Raw genomic sequence first — 16,744 nt, 5'->3', positions numbered from 1 at the left:
CAGCAGCCAGATACACACACACACAGACCAGACTAAATCATAACACACACTTCCTTATGGAAGGTAAAATGATGTACACAATATCCTGACCATGTTTGGAGTGTCCTCACTGGTGATGTTGCTAATTCCTGGATCAGAGTCTGTTAGAGGTTGTTGACAAAGTCAGATGGTGGCAGCCTGCCTAGCATATCCCACACATTATTTACAATAAATCTCAATACAGGACAATTTTACACGATAATCAGGTTTTTTAATCTTGTTTATTTCATGCAACTTCAAAAAAAAAAAGTCTGTCAAACTGTGGGGAGCTAGACAGCCAAGATTAAAGAGTAAACATAACGGTATTTGTTCAACAGCTCCATGTTTCTTTGCAATTCACCATGCTTCCAGAAGTGAAGACATTATGGTGGTAGTGCCAGCACTGTCTATGTATGTGCTTACAAATTGTTGTATGTAGGTGGTGTAACTACAAATACTACAACAGTATGTGATATTTACACAAAAACAGCCAGTTGTGGTTGTAAATAGTGAATTCATAAAGTGTAACCAGAGTTATATCAGTTGATGAATGCATACATATACACAATGTTGTAAGTCAACTATATCACAATATTACAGGAGTTAGTATCCATAGCAACATCATAGAAGACATATCCCCAACTGGTGTGCTGTGTGGCAAAGTTATTGTGCAGTTCAATGGCGTCTCTAGATATAAAACTTCACGACTTATTGAACAATTTGTTATTTGACCTTGAATATGGAGGTCAAAGTCAAAGCTCAAGGTACAAAAAGAAAGCTGACCTTTTAAATGGAGTTCTTTGTGTATTCAACTTCATGAGTTCACATAGAAAGAATAATTTTGGTTGTTTCACCTTGAAAATGTTTATCATGGTTGAAGGTCAATGACAGCTTACTTTTGATAATGTAGGGGTAGACTCGAATGGTGTCTATATGTATCAAACATTTTGAGATAATGGGCAAACTATTTTTTTTTATCACAAAATGGCTACTATTTTGCTATACAGGTCAAGGTTACAAAATTAAGTGACGTGCATATACCTCACATAGTCAAACCAACGTCATAATTAAAATATTGTCACTTGAAATGTTTGATGATTCAAAAGCTATGAAGATGAACTAAATTTGGCTATTTGACCTTATTTGACCTTGAAGAAGATGTTCAAGGTCAAAATCTTTAACGAAAGCTCATATTTCATAATATAGGTGTAGGCACATGAATGAAGTTACTACATATTACATCTCCAAAGTTATGATGCAAACTGTGAAATTTTACAACAACTATGGCTTCCATTTGGCCATATATGATATTCAGTCGCAAAACAAAGTGATGTGCATGTCTCACATAGTATGTTACCTTTGTGCAAGGTTTGGTTGAAATCAGTTGGTGCATGCCAGAGATCAGTCTGATTCAAATCTGATGTAAGAAACTTGCCACTATTTCTATATTTACCTCCTTTTATTGTCATGTGTTGTTTTTTTTTGTTCTGTGACTCATGTGTGAGTGCCTGATAACTACATCTGACACAATATCATAGGTGTTCTTAGACAACACAAGAGTGTTGAGTGCAATTACTTAATGAATGTGCGGAAACAGTACTTCAGAATACTTGAGTGCAGACTTTGGTATTGTTTGGTGGTTCTCTTTGTTTCAATTTCAAATGTAAGTGTTATATTGTAAGATGGATTCTGGTTGGCTAATGGTAACTATGCGATTCATTAGGAGAACTCCTATGGTATTGTGTCAGACGTAGGTATCAGGCACCCACGGAACAAAGTGTCAGACGTAGGTATCAGGCACCCACGGAACAAAGTGTCAGACGTAGGTATCAGGCACCCACGGAACAAAACATGAATAAATGACAAAAAAGTAGGAAGTAAATAAAGAAATCATGCCAAGTTCCCTACATTGGATTTTAATCAGATTGGCCAGGGATATGACGGTGAATGCACACTTGGACATAACCCAACATATAAGCCCACTGGGGGCTAACAACAAAAATGCGATAAATCTAGAAAGTTCACCAGGTTTTTACCATGTTGCTACGACAACAGTCAACTGCATAACAACAATAGTGGAGTTTGTATCCATAATAATGGTAACAAATGATAACAAAAAAGCATTAAATGAACAAAGTTGAGCAAATTTCAACCATGTTGGTATGACAAGTCAACTTCATACCAATGGATTTTGTATCCATAGTAACAATAATGAATGAAACATAACATAATACAATAAACCAACAAGGTGATAGTTCCTTTAGTTTCAGCTACTAAAACAAGAAAGAAGTAAATGTGATCAATGTATAGCACTTTTCTTTGGATATGTGCAAGTCTTGGCACAACAACTAAATAGCTGTAATGACTATAGTTCTGTACACTCATGTGTCACAGCACTTGGCTATAGTTCTGTACACTCATATGTCCGCACTTGACTAAGTTCTGTACACTGTTTCAAAGCACTTGGCTACAGTTCCGTACATTGATGTGTCACAGCACTTGACTACAGTTCCGTACACTTATGTGTCACATCACTTGACTCTAGTGTCACATGACCACATTCTAACTGTAAGTTCACTTCTCAGTGTCTTTACTCCAAGATTGCACCTCCACCTGGTTGAAATCCAATGTCATCATTTACTATGACAGATGGAAGGACTGCTGTCCCTCTCTGATGGCTGTCTCTAGTTTCTGTTCCATGATTTCTTTACAAGAATATTCCGGAAGTTTGAGATAGTTGACACATGTCATCACAGATGGCAGGAAATTGTCTGGGCTTTCTGAAGATTCCAACGTCTTCCTCACAATGGTTAGGGGTGGATTGAGTGCTCGGAAGCCTGGAATCAACATAGAGAATACATAGTGATTTCAACACTACATATCATTACAGTTGACTGATGTAACCAAAACAAACACAGCCAGTAATAATTTACAGTAGAAATGATATTGGCTTGGGACATTATGTTTTTGACACAAAGATAGACAACTTTAAAAATATTACTGTTGTACATACATATATTAGTAGCTTTATGATTTGAAAAGTGTAACAATACAATTCTTCATATTACACTGAAAGTCTGATATTTTTTTTTCAATATCTTAACTCACTTCAATTTGCTATGCTCAAATGAGAAAAACATTAACTCACATATCATGTCTAAAAACCTTGACTCACATATCATGTCTAAAAACATTGACTCACATATCATCTGTCTAAAAACATTGACTCACATATCATCTGTCTAAAAACATTGACTCACATATCACCTGCCTAAAAAACATTGACTCACATATCATCTGTCTAAAATGAAGTTTATGAGGGATAAGGTCATCAGTTAGAGAATGTTTCTAAGCAACCTCAAGGAGGTTTTAATTGCAGTGCCACTATATACACTTGTTACATTATGCTAAGTATCCCATACATATCTTTAATGGTTGAATGAGATCAATAAAACAATAATTTCTGTACACTTCTATGGCCTCAATATTCCTGACAGAAACTGGCTCCCTGTAGTGTAGTGGTTAGCACACAGGATTAGCAGTTGGGAGATCATGGGTTTGAATCCCACTGGAAATGGGGATTTTTCTGTGACCAACCCAAACCAAGGGCGAGTGTTCTACAGACTTGATGGGTACACTTGTGTCACTCAGCCATGTCTCTCAAAAGACTCCTGGAGTAATGACTCAAAGTCGGGGATGATTACTCACAGGGAGCCCACAGGTGCTATGTTTGTTGGGCAACATAGACCTGTCACAGAGTTCCAAACCTGAATGGATCTCTGTAGCATTAGGTGGGATTGTGTGTATATGTCTGCGTAACAGAAAATCACTGGAAGTAATTGCCAGCACACAGAAAAAAAAATCCTGAGACACTACCAAAAACATCACATTTGTTAAGCCCCTAATTTGCATATCACCGATGGGATAATCATGTAATTAATACCACTTGATCTGTACATTCCCAGAAACATCCCAATGAGATTTCAGCCAAATCCACCAAATACTTTTGGAAGTAAAGATTTTTTTACCAAAACGTCACATTTTTATTCCTCATTTGCATCTCACCAATGGGATCACCATGTCATGAACAATCTTTTGTGTACACACCCCTATCAACATCTTCACTAAATTTCAGGTGAAGCAACCCAGTGCTTATTGAGTTTAATTTTTTTTTTTACCAAAATCATATTTTTTGATCCAAAACACAGACCTAAGTTGCAATCAATTTGATTTTAGCAACTTCCCAACTAGACACCACAAGTAATGTCCCAACCAAATACCAAGGCATTTGGTCTGGTGGTTTTTGAGTTTAAGTCATCCACAAGCACACATACACAAACAGACAGACACTGCACCATGCCCATAGCACTACTGAACCATATCAGTTCAGTTGTGCTAATATCGTAGCCAAGTTAAACTGCCATCAAATAATTTCTTACCTCCAACTGGTAATCTAGGACTGCCTGTCACAAACTGTAAGAATCGTCTCTGCTGTATTGTAGTATATGATGTTAGGATTTCAAATAAATACTTGACTGCACGACTGTAATACAAGTAATTAAGATAAATGGTAATGTATTTATCTCTCTACGTACTCATTTGTAACGCCATTAAATTTATAACAAAAGTAAGTTGAGTTGCGAAACTTACGGAACAAAAAGTTTAAAGTTGTTTTAATTGGTGTGTGTGTGTGTGTGTGTGTGTGTGTGTGTGTGTGTGTGTGTGTGCGTGCACGTGTGTGTGCGTGCATACCTACCTATCATGGTTATAACCATGGTCTGGTCTACAGCATTCCATAAGAGTTTTCATATCCCATGGTTCACTACTAGTACCACACAACAACTGATCCATCTTAAAAAGAAAAGGAAAATAGTATTGATCATGAAGTATGGAGGTGTCATTACAAGGAGAAACAGATAATTAATCCACTCTTTGTCTTTGTCCAGAGTTAATCTCTTTATCTCAACATTGCTGTACCCCAGCACACAGGTACAAGGTGCAACTTCAAACACCTACAATATTTCAAGGACCTACTGAAGAGTTTCAGAAGTGGCACCCCGACAAAGTGTGTGCATCTTTGACAGAGGAAAGCGACATGATATTTGATATGAAACTCTTGTACCTGAAGCCAATCCATGCTAAGTGGTTAGTGTCAGCAGTTCAAGAATTGTCTCATCGTAAAGAACTGTTGTGTAGCAGATTTAGGGAGTCTGGTATTCTGTCCTGTTTCCCATAAGCTGACTATATATTTGATTGAAAACTGTCACACAGAACATTATCAGTATGTCGTTTTATTTACCGTGTTGCCTTTGATGAACTGTGCAGTATTACTCTTCAATTTATTCCTGTTGTTTTTATTTAACGACATTTGATTTCATTTTTTAATCATATGTTAGTCCAGAAAGAAATGTAGTTGTCTATTTTTTAATGATGATTGATTATCAAAAACGTTATACAGTGCATAGATCAAAAGATAAACTTAAGTCCCCTGTCAGTTGATTGTGTTTGTTGTATGTACAGTATTATCCTGTATGTGTGTATTACATGAGTGGGAATACATGTTGCATAGGTGTGTTTAAATTCATGTTTTCTATTTGTGTTGCATAAAATCTTTGATAATAGTATGAAGAAACAACCCAAAAGGTTTCAAAATATTCAAGCTCTTATTTCTAATACAAACTGTTCTCTGTGTATAACTGCATGTGCATTGATTGGAAGATTTGTTTGCGCATGTGCAATAACTTTACTTAGAGGTGATGCAACGTGACCCGGTAGCTGCCCTTACGTCCTGGCTTTATTGTGAACGGGGGTTTAATTTCGCAACTTTTTGCAGTCCATGTAATTCTCTAAATTTAATACCTGCCCTTAATTAGTGTTTACAGTAGTTACAGTATATATGTTTGTTGATGTACAACCACTGACCAGCTTACTGTTTTCATGTCTATGTTTTGACATGACTGTTGCCTTCTTCAGGATAAACTGTTGAATTGGATAATCTGGATCACTAAGCTAGTATAAAAAGTAAATATTGGCTACACACAGTGTACTTTTGATTTCTACTAGTTGTGTATCATGTCCTTCTACTTATGTGAATTGAGTCATTGACAGCTTTCTTTCTCTGAGACAGCTGCACACACACACACACACACACACACACACACACATTCATACAGACACAGACACACACACAGACACACACACATGCAAGCGCGCACACACGCACACGCACGCGCACACGCACACACACACATATGCATATTTTAACTCACATTTTCAAGCCATAACATAACAGAACCCATGACACATGAGTGCAAGTGTGGTGTACTCGGGGCATGAGTGCAAGTGTGGTGTACTCGGGGCATGAGTTCTCTGTGGCCGTACTTCCACAAGTGTAGCAAGAAAACACTGCAAGCATGAGTGCTAATAACCCTGAGCACTCACCTCACAATGGAACTCATGTGGCATGGTTCTATTATTATTATTACTTATGTTTATCTCACTCTCTGGTACATAAAGTATAGCGTGTGATCTTTAGTTATTTTCAGCATTTGAACAGAGTTGTTACTCACCTCTTCTGCATAAAAACACTTGAGAATTGATATTGGAAACACTGACTCAAAACCCTCCCGAAAAGCTGCACACTGCCGAGATACACCTTCCAGTAAGGTAATTTTAACCAATGCCTACAAATATGAACACAATGTTCCTTTTTATTAGTATTACTACTTGTGATGTTAACTCTATGGGTAAAATGATACAATAACAACTCTCCTGAAAACAAGATGATGAACAAACTATACTTCAGTCTGTAATATATGTAAATCTGATGTGGTGAAAGCGGCTAGATGTCTTTATTTACCTCTATTTCCATCATTTTATGTTGTTTGTTTTGTTCCGGGTGATCACCACCTTCCAACATCTGACTGTGTGTAATATATGTAATATATATTTTGAGTAGCCAATCAGGTTGAGTGCTACGTTGGCAGCTCAAGAAATTGAAAAAACATACAAGCAAACGTACACACGGAAGATCGACGCTATCCATCGTGGCAGCACCGTCTCTCCAAACGACTTTGAATGAAATGTGTTGATTAGTTGAAGAAACCTTTCAAGATCCTTGAGATTCAAACGAGATTTTCTATTACACAGGGTCAGATATGGGAAGGTGGCTATCACCCAATAGAAAATAAATGATGCAAAACAATGGAAATAAGAGGTAAATAAAGACATCTAGCTGCTTTCACCACATCAGATTTTAATCAGATTGGGTATAGTAGTGTATGTTTACTAGGCACAACATCTCCTTAAACTACTATAACTTATATAAATATTTATCATATAAGATAAGAATTACTATAATTAAACAATAATGTACGCCCTCCCAGCCCATAATGGATGAAAGCAAACTTTGAACGACATAATGGACGAGGCGACAGCCGAGCCCATTATGGAGTGCAAAGTTTGCTTGAGTCCATTATGGACTGGGAGGGCATACATTATTGTTATTATTTTATAGTTTTGCCAATTCCAGTGAATTTGTAGACCGAGAAACGCAAAACAACGTATAATATACACAGCGCTGAACATCGTCTGCCATGTTCGGCCCGGAAGCTGAATACTAATCCTAGCGACACACGTACGTACATAAGCTTGTATTGTTATGCTCGTTCCGGGGCCGCGATGCCCAATAACGGCGTACATTATCAGTAATAATGTACAGCGATGACGTCACAAAATTCACTGGAATTGGTAATGCTATAATATAATGTATAATGATGTACAGTATCAGGAAACTGTTATGTATAACGATGTACAGTATCAGTAAACTGTTATGTATAACAATGTACAGTATCAGTAAACTGTTATGTATAACGATGTACAGTATCAGTAAACTGTTATGTATAATGATGTACAGTATCAGTAAACTGTTATGTATAACGATGTACAGTATCAGTAAACTGTTATGTATAACAATGTACAGTATCAGTAAACTGTTATGTATAACGATGTACAGTATCAGGAAACTGTTATGTATAACAATGTACAGTATCAGTAAACTGTTATGTATAACAATGTACAGTATCAGTAAACTGTTATGTATAACGATGTACAGTATCAGTAAACTGTTATGTATAACGATGTACAGTATCAGTAAACTGTTATGTATAACAATGTACAGTATCAGTAAACTGTTATGTATAACAATGTACAGTATCAGTAAACTGTTATGTATAATGATGTACAGTATCAGTAAACTGTTATGTATAACGATGTACAGTATCAGTAAACTGTTATGTATAACGATGTACAGTATCAGTAAACTGTTATGTATAACGATGTACAGTATCAGTAAACTGTTATGTATAACGATGTACAGTATCAGTAAACTGTTATGTATAACGATGTACAGTATCAGTAAACTGTTATGTATAACGATGTACAGTATCAGTAAACTGTTATGTATAACGATGTACAGTATCAGTAAACTGTTATGTATAATGATGTACAGTATCAGTAAACTGTTATGTATAATGATGTACAGTATCAGTAAACTGTTATGTATAACAATGTACAGTATCAGTAAACTGTTATGTATAACGATGTACAGTATCAGTAAACTGTTATGTATAATGATGTACAGTATCAGTAAACTGTTATGTATAACGATGTACAGTATCAGTAAACAGTTATGTATAATGATGTACAGTATCAGTAAACTGTTATGTATAATGATGTACAGTATCAGTAAACTGTTATGTATAATGATGTACAGTATCAGTAAACTGTTATGTATAACAATGTACAGTATCAGTAAACTGTTATGTATAACGATGTACAGTATCAGTAAACTGTTATGTATAATGATGTACAGTATCAGTAAACTGTTATGTATAATGATGTACAGTATCAGTAAACTGTTATGTATAATGATGTACAGTATCAGTAAACTGTTATGTATAATGATGTACAGTATCAGTAAACTGTTATGTATAATGATGTACAGTATCAGGAAACTGTTATGTATAATGATGTACAGTATCAGTAAACTGTTATGTATAACGATGTACAGTATCAGTAAACTGTTATGTATAACAATGTACAGTATCAGGAAACTGTTATGTATAATGATGTACAGTATCAGTAAACTGTTATGTATAACGATGTACAGTATCAGTAAACTGTTATGTATAATGATGTACAGTATCAGGAAACTGTTATGTATAACGATGTACAGTATCAGTAAACTGTTATGTATAACGATGTACAGTATCAGTAAACTGTTATGTATAACGATGTACAGTATCAGTAAACTGTTATGTATAATGATGTACAGTATCAGTAAACTGTTATGTATAACGATGTACAGTATCAGTAAACTGTTATGTATAACGATGTACAGTATCAGTAAACTGTTATGTATAACGATGTACAGTATCAGTAAACTGTTATGTATAATGATGTACAGTATCAGGAAACTGTTATGTATAACGATGTACAGTATCAGTAAACTGTTATGTATAACAATGTACAGTATCAGTAAACTGTTATGTATAATGATGTACAGTATCAGGAAACTGTTATGTATAACGATGTACAGTATCAGTAAACTGTTATGTATAACGATGTACAGTATCAGTAAACTGTTATGTATAATGATGTACAGTATCAGTAAACTGTTATGTATAACGATGTACAGTATCAGGAAACTGTTATGTATAATGATGTACAGTATCATTAAACTGTTATGTATAATGATGTACAGTATCAGGAAACTGTTATGTATAATGATGTACAGTATCAGGAAACTGTTATGTATAATGATGTACAGTATCAGTAAACTGTTATGTATAATGATGTACAGTATCAGTAAACTGTTATGTATAATGATGTACAGTATCAGGAAACTGTTATGTATAACGATGTACAGTATCAGTAAACTGTTATGTATAACAATGTACAGTATCAGGAAACTGTTATGTATAACGATGTACAGTATCAGTAAACTGTTATGTATAACGATGTACAGTATCAGTAAACTGTTATGTATAATGATGTACAGTATCAGTAAACTGTTATGTATAACGATGTACAGTATCAGTAAACTGTTATGTATAACAATGTACAGTATCAGTAAACTGTTATGTATAATGATGTACAGTATCAGTAAACTGTTATGTATAACGATGTACAGTATCAGGAAACTGTTATGTATAATGATGTACAGTATCAGTAAACTGTTATGTATAACAATGTACAGTATCAGTAAACTGTTATGTATAACGATGTACAGTATCAGTAAACTGTTATGTATAACGATGTACAGTATCAGTAAACTGTTATGTATAATGATGTACAGTATCAGTAAACTGTTATGTATAATGATGTACAGTATCAGTAAACTGTTATGTATAACGATGTACAGTACCAGGAAACTGTTATGTTTAACGATGTACAGTATCAGTAAACTGTTATGTATAACGATGTACAGTATCAGTAAACTGTTATGTATAACGATGTACAGTATCAGTAAACTGTTATGTATAACAATGTACAGTATCAGTAAACTGTTATGTATAATGATGTACAGTATCAGTAAACTGTTATGTATAATGATGTACAGTATCAGTAAACTGTTATGTATAACGATGTACAGTACCAGGAAACTGTTATGTATAACGATGTACAGTATCAGTAAACTGTTATGTATAACGATGTACAGTATCAGTAAACTGTTATGTATAATGATGTACAGTATCAGTAAACTGTTATGTATAATGATGTACAGTATCAGTAAACTGTTATGTATAACGATGTACAGTATCAGTAAACTGCTGACAACATACCTGTAGGTACTCTTCAAGATTGTGTATTGTGACTGCGATATCTTGACCACCTTTTTTCAGTTCTATATTTGGATAACCTGGTAATGTAAAATCCAGACCCAAGTCTTCCACTGAGCATCCATCCATAGTAAGGCTGTCTAGTGCTAACTGTAGGCTAGCTGGTGTCTGTAACAAAGAATGTACTAAATTATACCATGCACAAACCAAGTGGAGCCAAATATATGGAATATATACTTTGGTCATGTGTCATGGCAACGCATGTCTACATCACTGACTCTGCTGTGTCTGAAATATGAGTCAAAACGTTCAAAATTGCCATTACTTTCCCTGATTTATCTTTGTTATTACTGGCACTGGTATAATCATGTTATTCTCCAATATTTTTCTTCATTCAGCCTGAAAATACACTAGCCAAAGGGTTGTCACTAAGAGTCACTGGATATGAGTAGTGACAAAGGCCCCTTAGGTCACTTGTATTTTCTTACGCAGGACTAAGATAAATATTGGTGAAAAAACATCTAATTATACAGCTGTATGCTTGGTATCTGTAACATGTAATATACCAAGTTTGGCATTTGTAACAACTTATTTTGGGGAATATTTTGTGATTGGTCTGTTACATTTTATACTCGCATGTGATTGGTCTGTTAGTTGTTATACTCACATGTGATTGGTCTGTTAGTTGTTATACTCACATGTGATTGGTCTGTTAGTTTTTATACTCACATGTGATTGGTCTTGTTCTAGTCTCTTCTTTTGCCTTAATATATCCTTTAATTCTTTGTAGGACTTGGCAATAAAACCATCCACATACTGTAAATCTGAGGCACCAAGGGTTGACTGTTCACTTAACATCCATTTATAAAATGGAACGCTCCATGGAATATCAATCTGAAATATTAAATATAGTCAGAACTGTGTATAGTAACCACCCAGGAGATATAATGTAGTCAAACCTGTGTATAGTAATCACCCAGGAGACATAATGTAGTCAAGCCTGTGTATAGTAACCACCCAGGAGACATAATGTAGTCAAACCTGTGTAAAGTAACCACCCAGGAGACATAATGTAGTCAAGCCTGTGTATAGTAACCACCCAGGACACAATATCTATCAAGGTGACTGTCCCATCAAGGTGGCTGCCTCATAAGAGTGAAGGTGGTTATTCTATGAAGGTGGCTATTCTATGAAGGTGGCTATTCTATCAAGGTGGCTGCCCTATAAAGTGTTGTTATATATTATGCTTACAAGGTTAGAAATTGACTGAGATCTCCGTACCTTGCTGATCAGTTATATGTGATTGTATAGAAACTGACTGAGGTCTTACTGATCAGTTATATGTGGTTGTATAGAAACTGACTGAGGTCTTACTGATCAGTTATATGTGGTTGTATAGAAACTGACTGAGGTCTTACTGATCAGTTATATGTGGTTGTATAGAAACTGACTGAGGTCTTACTGATCAGTTATATGTGGTTGTATAGAAACTGACTGAGGTCTTACTGATCAGTTATATGTGGTTGTATAGAAACTGACTGAGGTCTTACTGATCAGTTATATGTGGTTGTATAGAAACTGACTGAGGTCTTACTGATCAGTTATATGTGGTTGTATAGAAACTGACTGAGGTCTTACTGATCAGTTATATGTGGTTGTATAGAAACTGACTGAGGTCTTGCTGATCAGTTATATGTGGTTGTATAGAAACTGACTGAGGTCTTACTGATCAGTTATATGTGGTTGTATAGAAACTGACTGAGGTCTTACTTATCAGTTATATGTGGTTGTATAGAAACTGACTGAGGTCTTGCTGATCAGTTATATGTGGTTGTATAGAAACTGACTGAGGTCTTACTTATCAGTTATATGTGGTTGTATAGAAACTGACTGAGGTCTTGCTGATCAGTTATATGTGGTTGTATAGAAACTGACTGAGGTCTTACTGATCAGTTATATGTGGCTGTATAGAAACTGACTGAGGTCTTACTGATCAGTTATATGTGGTTGTATAGAAACTGACTGAGGTCTTACTGATCAGTTATATGTGGTTGTATAGAAACTGACTGAGGTCTTACTGATCAGTTATATGTGGTTGTATAGAAACTGACTGAGGTCTTACTGATCAGTTATATGTGTCTGTATAGAAACTGACTGAGGTCTTACTTATCAGTTATATGTGGTTGTATAGAAACTGACTGAGGTCTTGCTGATCAGTTATATGTGGTTGTATAGAAACTGACTGAGGTCTTACTTATCAGTTATATGTGGTTGTATAGAAACTGACTGAGGTCTTGCTGATCAGTTATATGTGGTTGTATAGAAACTGACTGAGGTCTTACTGATCAGTTATATGTGGCTGTATAGAAACTGATTGAAGTCTTACTGATCAGTTATATGTGGTTGTATAGAAACTGACTGAGGTCTTACTGATCAGTTATATGTGGCTGTATAGAAACTGACTGAGGTCTTACTGATCAGTTATATGTGGCTGTATAGAAACTGACTGAGGTCTTACTGATCAGTTATATGTGGCTGTATAGAAACTGACTGAGGTCTTACTGATCAGTTATATGTGGCTGTATAGAAACTGATTGAGGTCTTACTGATCAGTTATATGTGGTTGTATAGAAACTGACTGAGGTCTTACTGATCAGTTATATGTGGTTGTATAGAAACTGACTGAGGTCTTACTAATCAGTTATATGTGGTTGTATAGAAACTGACTGAGGTCTTACTAATCAGTTATATGTGGTTGTATAGAAACTGACTGAGGTCTTACTGATCAGTTATATGTGGTTATAATAAAACTTAGTATTTACCATTCTTGAATCCATCAGAGCTTTCGCCACAAATCTGCCAATAAACTTAAATTTGTTCTTGACTTTTGCTAAGTGACCAACTTTTGGACTTTTTGCTAGAGGTGAGGGGAAAAGACCTGTTGGTGTATGAATGTACATGACTCCTTCCTGGCTTCCTGTTAGAATAAACAAAATTATACATTGTATAAATTTACCTTATTTAATAAACATAACTATACAATGTCTAGCAATTCATAGTCACAAGGCTCCATAGGTCTCTCATATTTTCACTGAGGAGCAAAGAAAACTATTGGGTGATTTAATATCTATATATGATTTTGACAATATTTCTATTATACTGTTAACGTACTCCCCACCACCAGTATTGGTACGTCATGTCTGATTTCACACTGACTACACAATGCAACTCCACTTCTACAATACCAGTATCGGTATGTCATGTCTAATTTCACACTGACTACACAATGCAACTCCACTTCTACAATACCAGTATCGGTATGTCATGTCTGATTTCACACTGACTACACAATGCAACTCCACTTCTACAATACCAGTATCGGTATGTCATGTCTAATTTCACACTGACTACACAATGCAACTCCACTTCTACAATACCAGTATCGGTATGTCATGTCTGATTTCACACTGACTACACAATGCAACTCCACTTCTACAATACCAGTATCGGTACGTCATGTCTGATTTCACACTGACTACACAATGCAACTCCACTTCCACAATACCAGTATTGGTACATCATGTCTGATTTCACACTGACTACACAATGCAACTCCACTTCTACAATACCAGTATCGGTACATCATGTCTGATTTCACACTGACTACACAATGCAACTCCACTTCTACAATACCAGTATCGGTACGTCATGTCTGATTTCACACTGACTACACAATGCAACTCCACTTCCACGATACCAGTATCGGTATGTCATGTCTGATTTCACACTGACTACACAATGCAACTCCACTTCTAAAATACCAGTATCGGTATGTCATGTCTGATTTCACACTGACTACACAATGCAACTCCACTTCTACAATACCAGTATCGGTACATCATGTCTGATTTCACACTGACTACACAATGCAACTCCACTTCTACAATACCAGTATCGGTATGTCATGTCTGATTTCACACTGACTACACAATGCAACTCCACTTCCACGATACCAGTATCGGTATGTCATGTCTGATTTCACACTGACTACACAATGCAACTCCACTTCTACAATACCAGTATCGGTATGTCATGTCTGATTTCACACTGACTACACAATGCAACTCCACTTCCACAATACCAGTATCGGTATGTCATGTCTGATTTCACACTGACTACACAATGCAACTCCACTTCTACAATACCAGTATTGGTACGTCATGTCTGATTTCACACTGACTACACAATGCAACTCCACTTCTACAATACCAGTATCGGTATGTCATGTCTGATTTCACACTGACTACACAATGCAACTCCACTTCCACGATACCAGTATCGGTATGTCATGTCTGATTTCACACTGACTACACAATGCAACTCCACTTCTACAATACCAGTATCGGTATGTCATGTCTGATTTCACACTGACTACACAATGCAACTCCACTTCCACAATACCAGTATCGGTATGTCATGTCTGATTTCACACTGACTACACAATGCAACTCCACTTCTACAATACCAGTATTGGTACGTCATGTCTGATTTCACACTGACTACACAATGCAACTCCACTTCTACAATACCAGTATCGGTATGTCATGTCTGATTTCACACTGACTACACAATGCAACTCCACTTCCACGATACCAGTATCGGTATGTCATGTCTGATTTCACACTGACTACACAATGCAACTCCACTTCTACAATACCAGTATCGGTATGTCATGTCTGATTTCACACTCTGACTACACAATGCAACTCCACTTCCACAATACCAGTATCGGTATGTCATGTCTGATTTCACACTGACTACACAATGCAACTCCACTTCTACAATACCAGTATCGGTACGTCATGTCTGATTTCACACTGACTACACAATGCAACTCCACTTCTACAATACCAGTATCGGTATGTCATGTCTGATTTCACACTGACTACACAATGCAACTCCACTTCCACGATACCAGTATCGGTATGTCATGTCTGATTTCACACTGACTACACAATGCAACTCCACTTCCACAATACCAGTATCGGTATGTCATGTCTGATTTCACACTGACTACACAATGCAACTCCACTTCTACAATACCAGTATCGGTATGTCATGTCTGATTTCACACTGACTACACAATGCAACTCCACTTCTACAATACCAGTATCGGTATGTCATGTCTGATTTCACACTGACTACACAATGCAACTCCACTTCCACGATACCAGTATCGGTATGTCATGTCTGATTTCACACTGACTACACAATGCAACTCCACTTCTACAATACCAGTATCGGTATGTCATGTCTGATTTCACACTGACTACACAATGCAACTCCACTTCTACAATACCAGTATCGGTATGTCATGTCTGATTTCACACTGACTACACAATGCAACTCCACTTCTACGATACCAGTATCGGTACGTCATGTCTGATTTCAGACTGACTACACAATGCAACTCCACTTCTACAATACCAGTATTGGTATGTCATGTCTGATTTCACACTGACTACACAATGCAACTCCACTTCTACAATACCAGTATCGGTACGTCATGTCTGATTTCAGACTGACTACACAATGCAACTCCACTTCTACAATACCAGTATTGGTACGTCATGTCTGATTTCACACTGACTACACAATGCAACTCCACTTCTACAATACCAGTATCGGTACGTCATGTCTGATTTCAGACTGACTACACAATGCAACTCCACTTCTACAATACCAGTATTGGTACGTCATGTCTGATTTCACACTGACTACACAATGCAACTCCACGTCTACAATACCAAGTCATACAGGCATATTAGATATATAATGAATTAGAAGATTCCTGTCATTGACTCTTACCTCTTGGGTCAGGTAGT

At 36.2% G+C, this 16,744-nt stretch overlaps 1 protein-coding gene across 2 annotated transcripts in view; it reads right to left on the bottom strand.

Annotated features, from left to right (window-relative positions):
- Positions 1 to 241: 241 nt before the first annotated feature.
- LOC144442510 (E3 ubiquitin-protein ligase TRIP12-like) overlaps positions 242 to 16,744 on the bottom strand; it is an 84,301-nt gene continuing 67,798 nt past the window's right edge. For both annotated transcript variants that reach the window (XM_078131872.1, XM_078131873.1), the window contains 8 exons: positions 16,728 to 16,744; positions 13,682 to 13,836; positions 11,589 to 11,753; positions 10,863 to 11,027; positions 6,588 to 6,701; positions 4,775 to 4,869; positions 4,458 to 4,561; positions 242 to 2,855 (listed from right to left, as the gene is read on the bottom strand). The exon at positions 16,728 to 16,744 is cut by the window's right edge and continues 98 nt beyond it. In XM_078131872.1, coding sequence (XP_077987998.1) covers positions 2,659 to 2,855; positions 4,458 to 4,561; positions 4,775 to 4,869; positions 6,588 to 6,701; positions 10,863 to 11,027; positions 11,589 to 11,753; positions 13,682 to 13,836; positions 16,728 to 16,744 — 1,012 coding nt within the window. In that variant the 3' untranslated portion in view covers positions 242 to 2,658. The remainder of the gene's footprint in view (positions 2,856 to 4,457; positions 4,562 to 4,774; positions 4,870 to 6,587; positions 6,702 to 10,862; positions 11,028 to 11,588; positions 11,754 to 13,681; positions 13,837 to 16,727) is intronic.

Source organism: Glandiceps talaboti, chromosome 11 (genome assembly GCF_964340395.1).
Source record: "Glandiceps talaboti chromosome 11, keGlaTala1.1, whole genome shotgun sequence".
Classification (NCBI taxonomy): domain Eukaryota; kingdom Metazoa; phylum Hemichordata; class Enteropneusta; family Spengelidae; genus Glandiceps; species Glandiceps talaboti.
The sequence above is the reverse complement of the archived record's forward strand: the minus strand, read 5'-3'. Positions and strand labels throughout refer to the sequence as shown.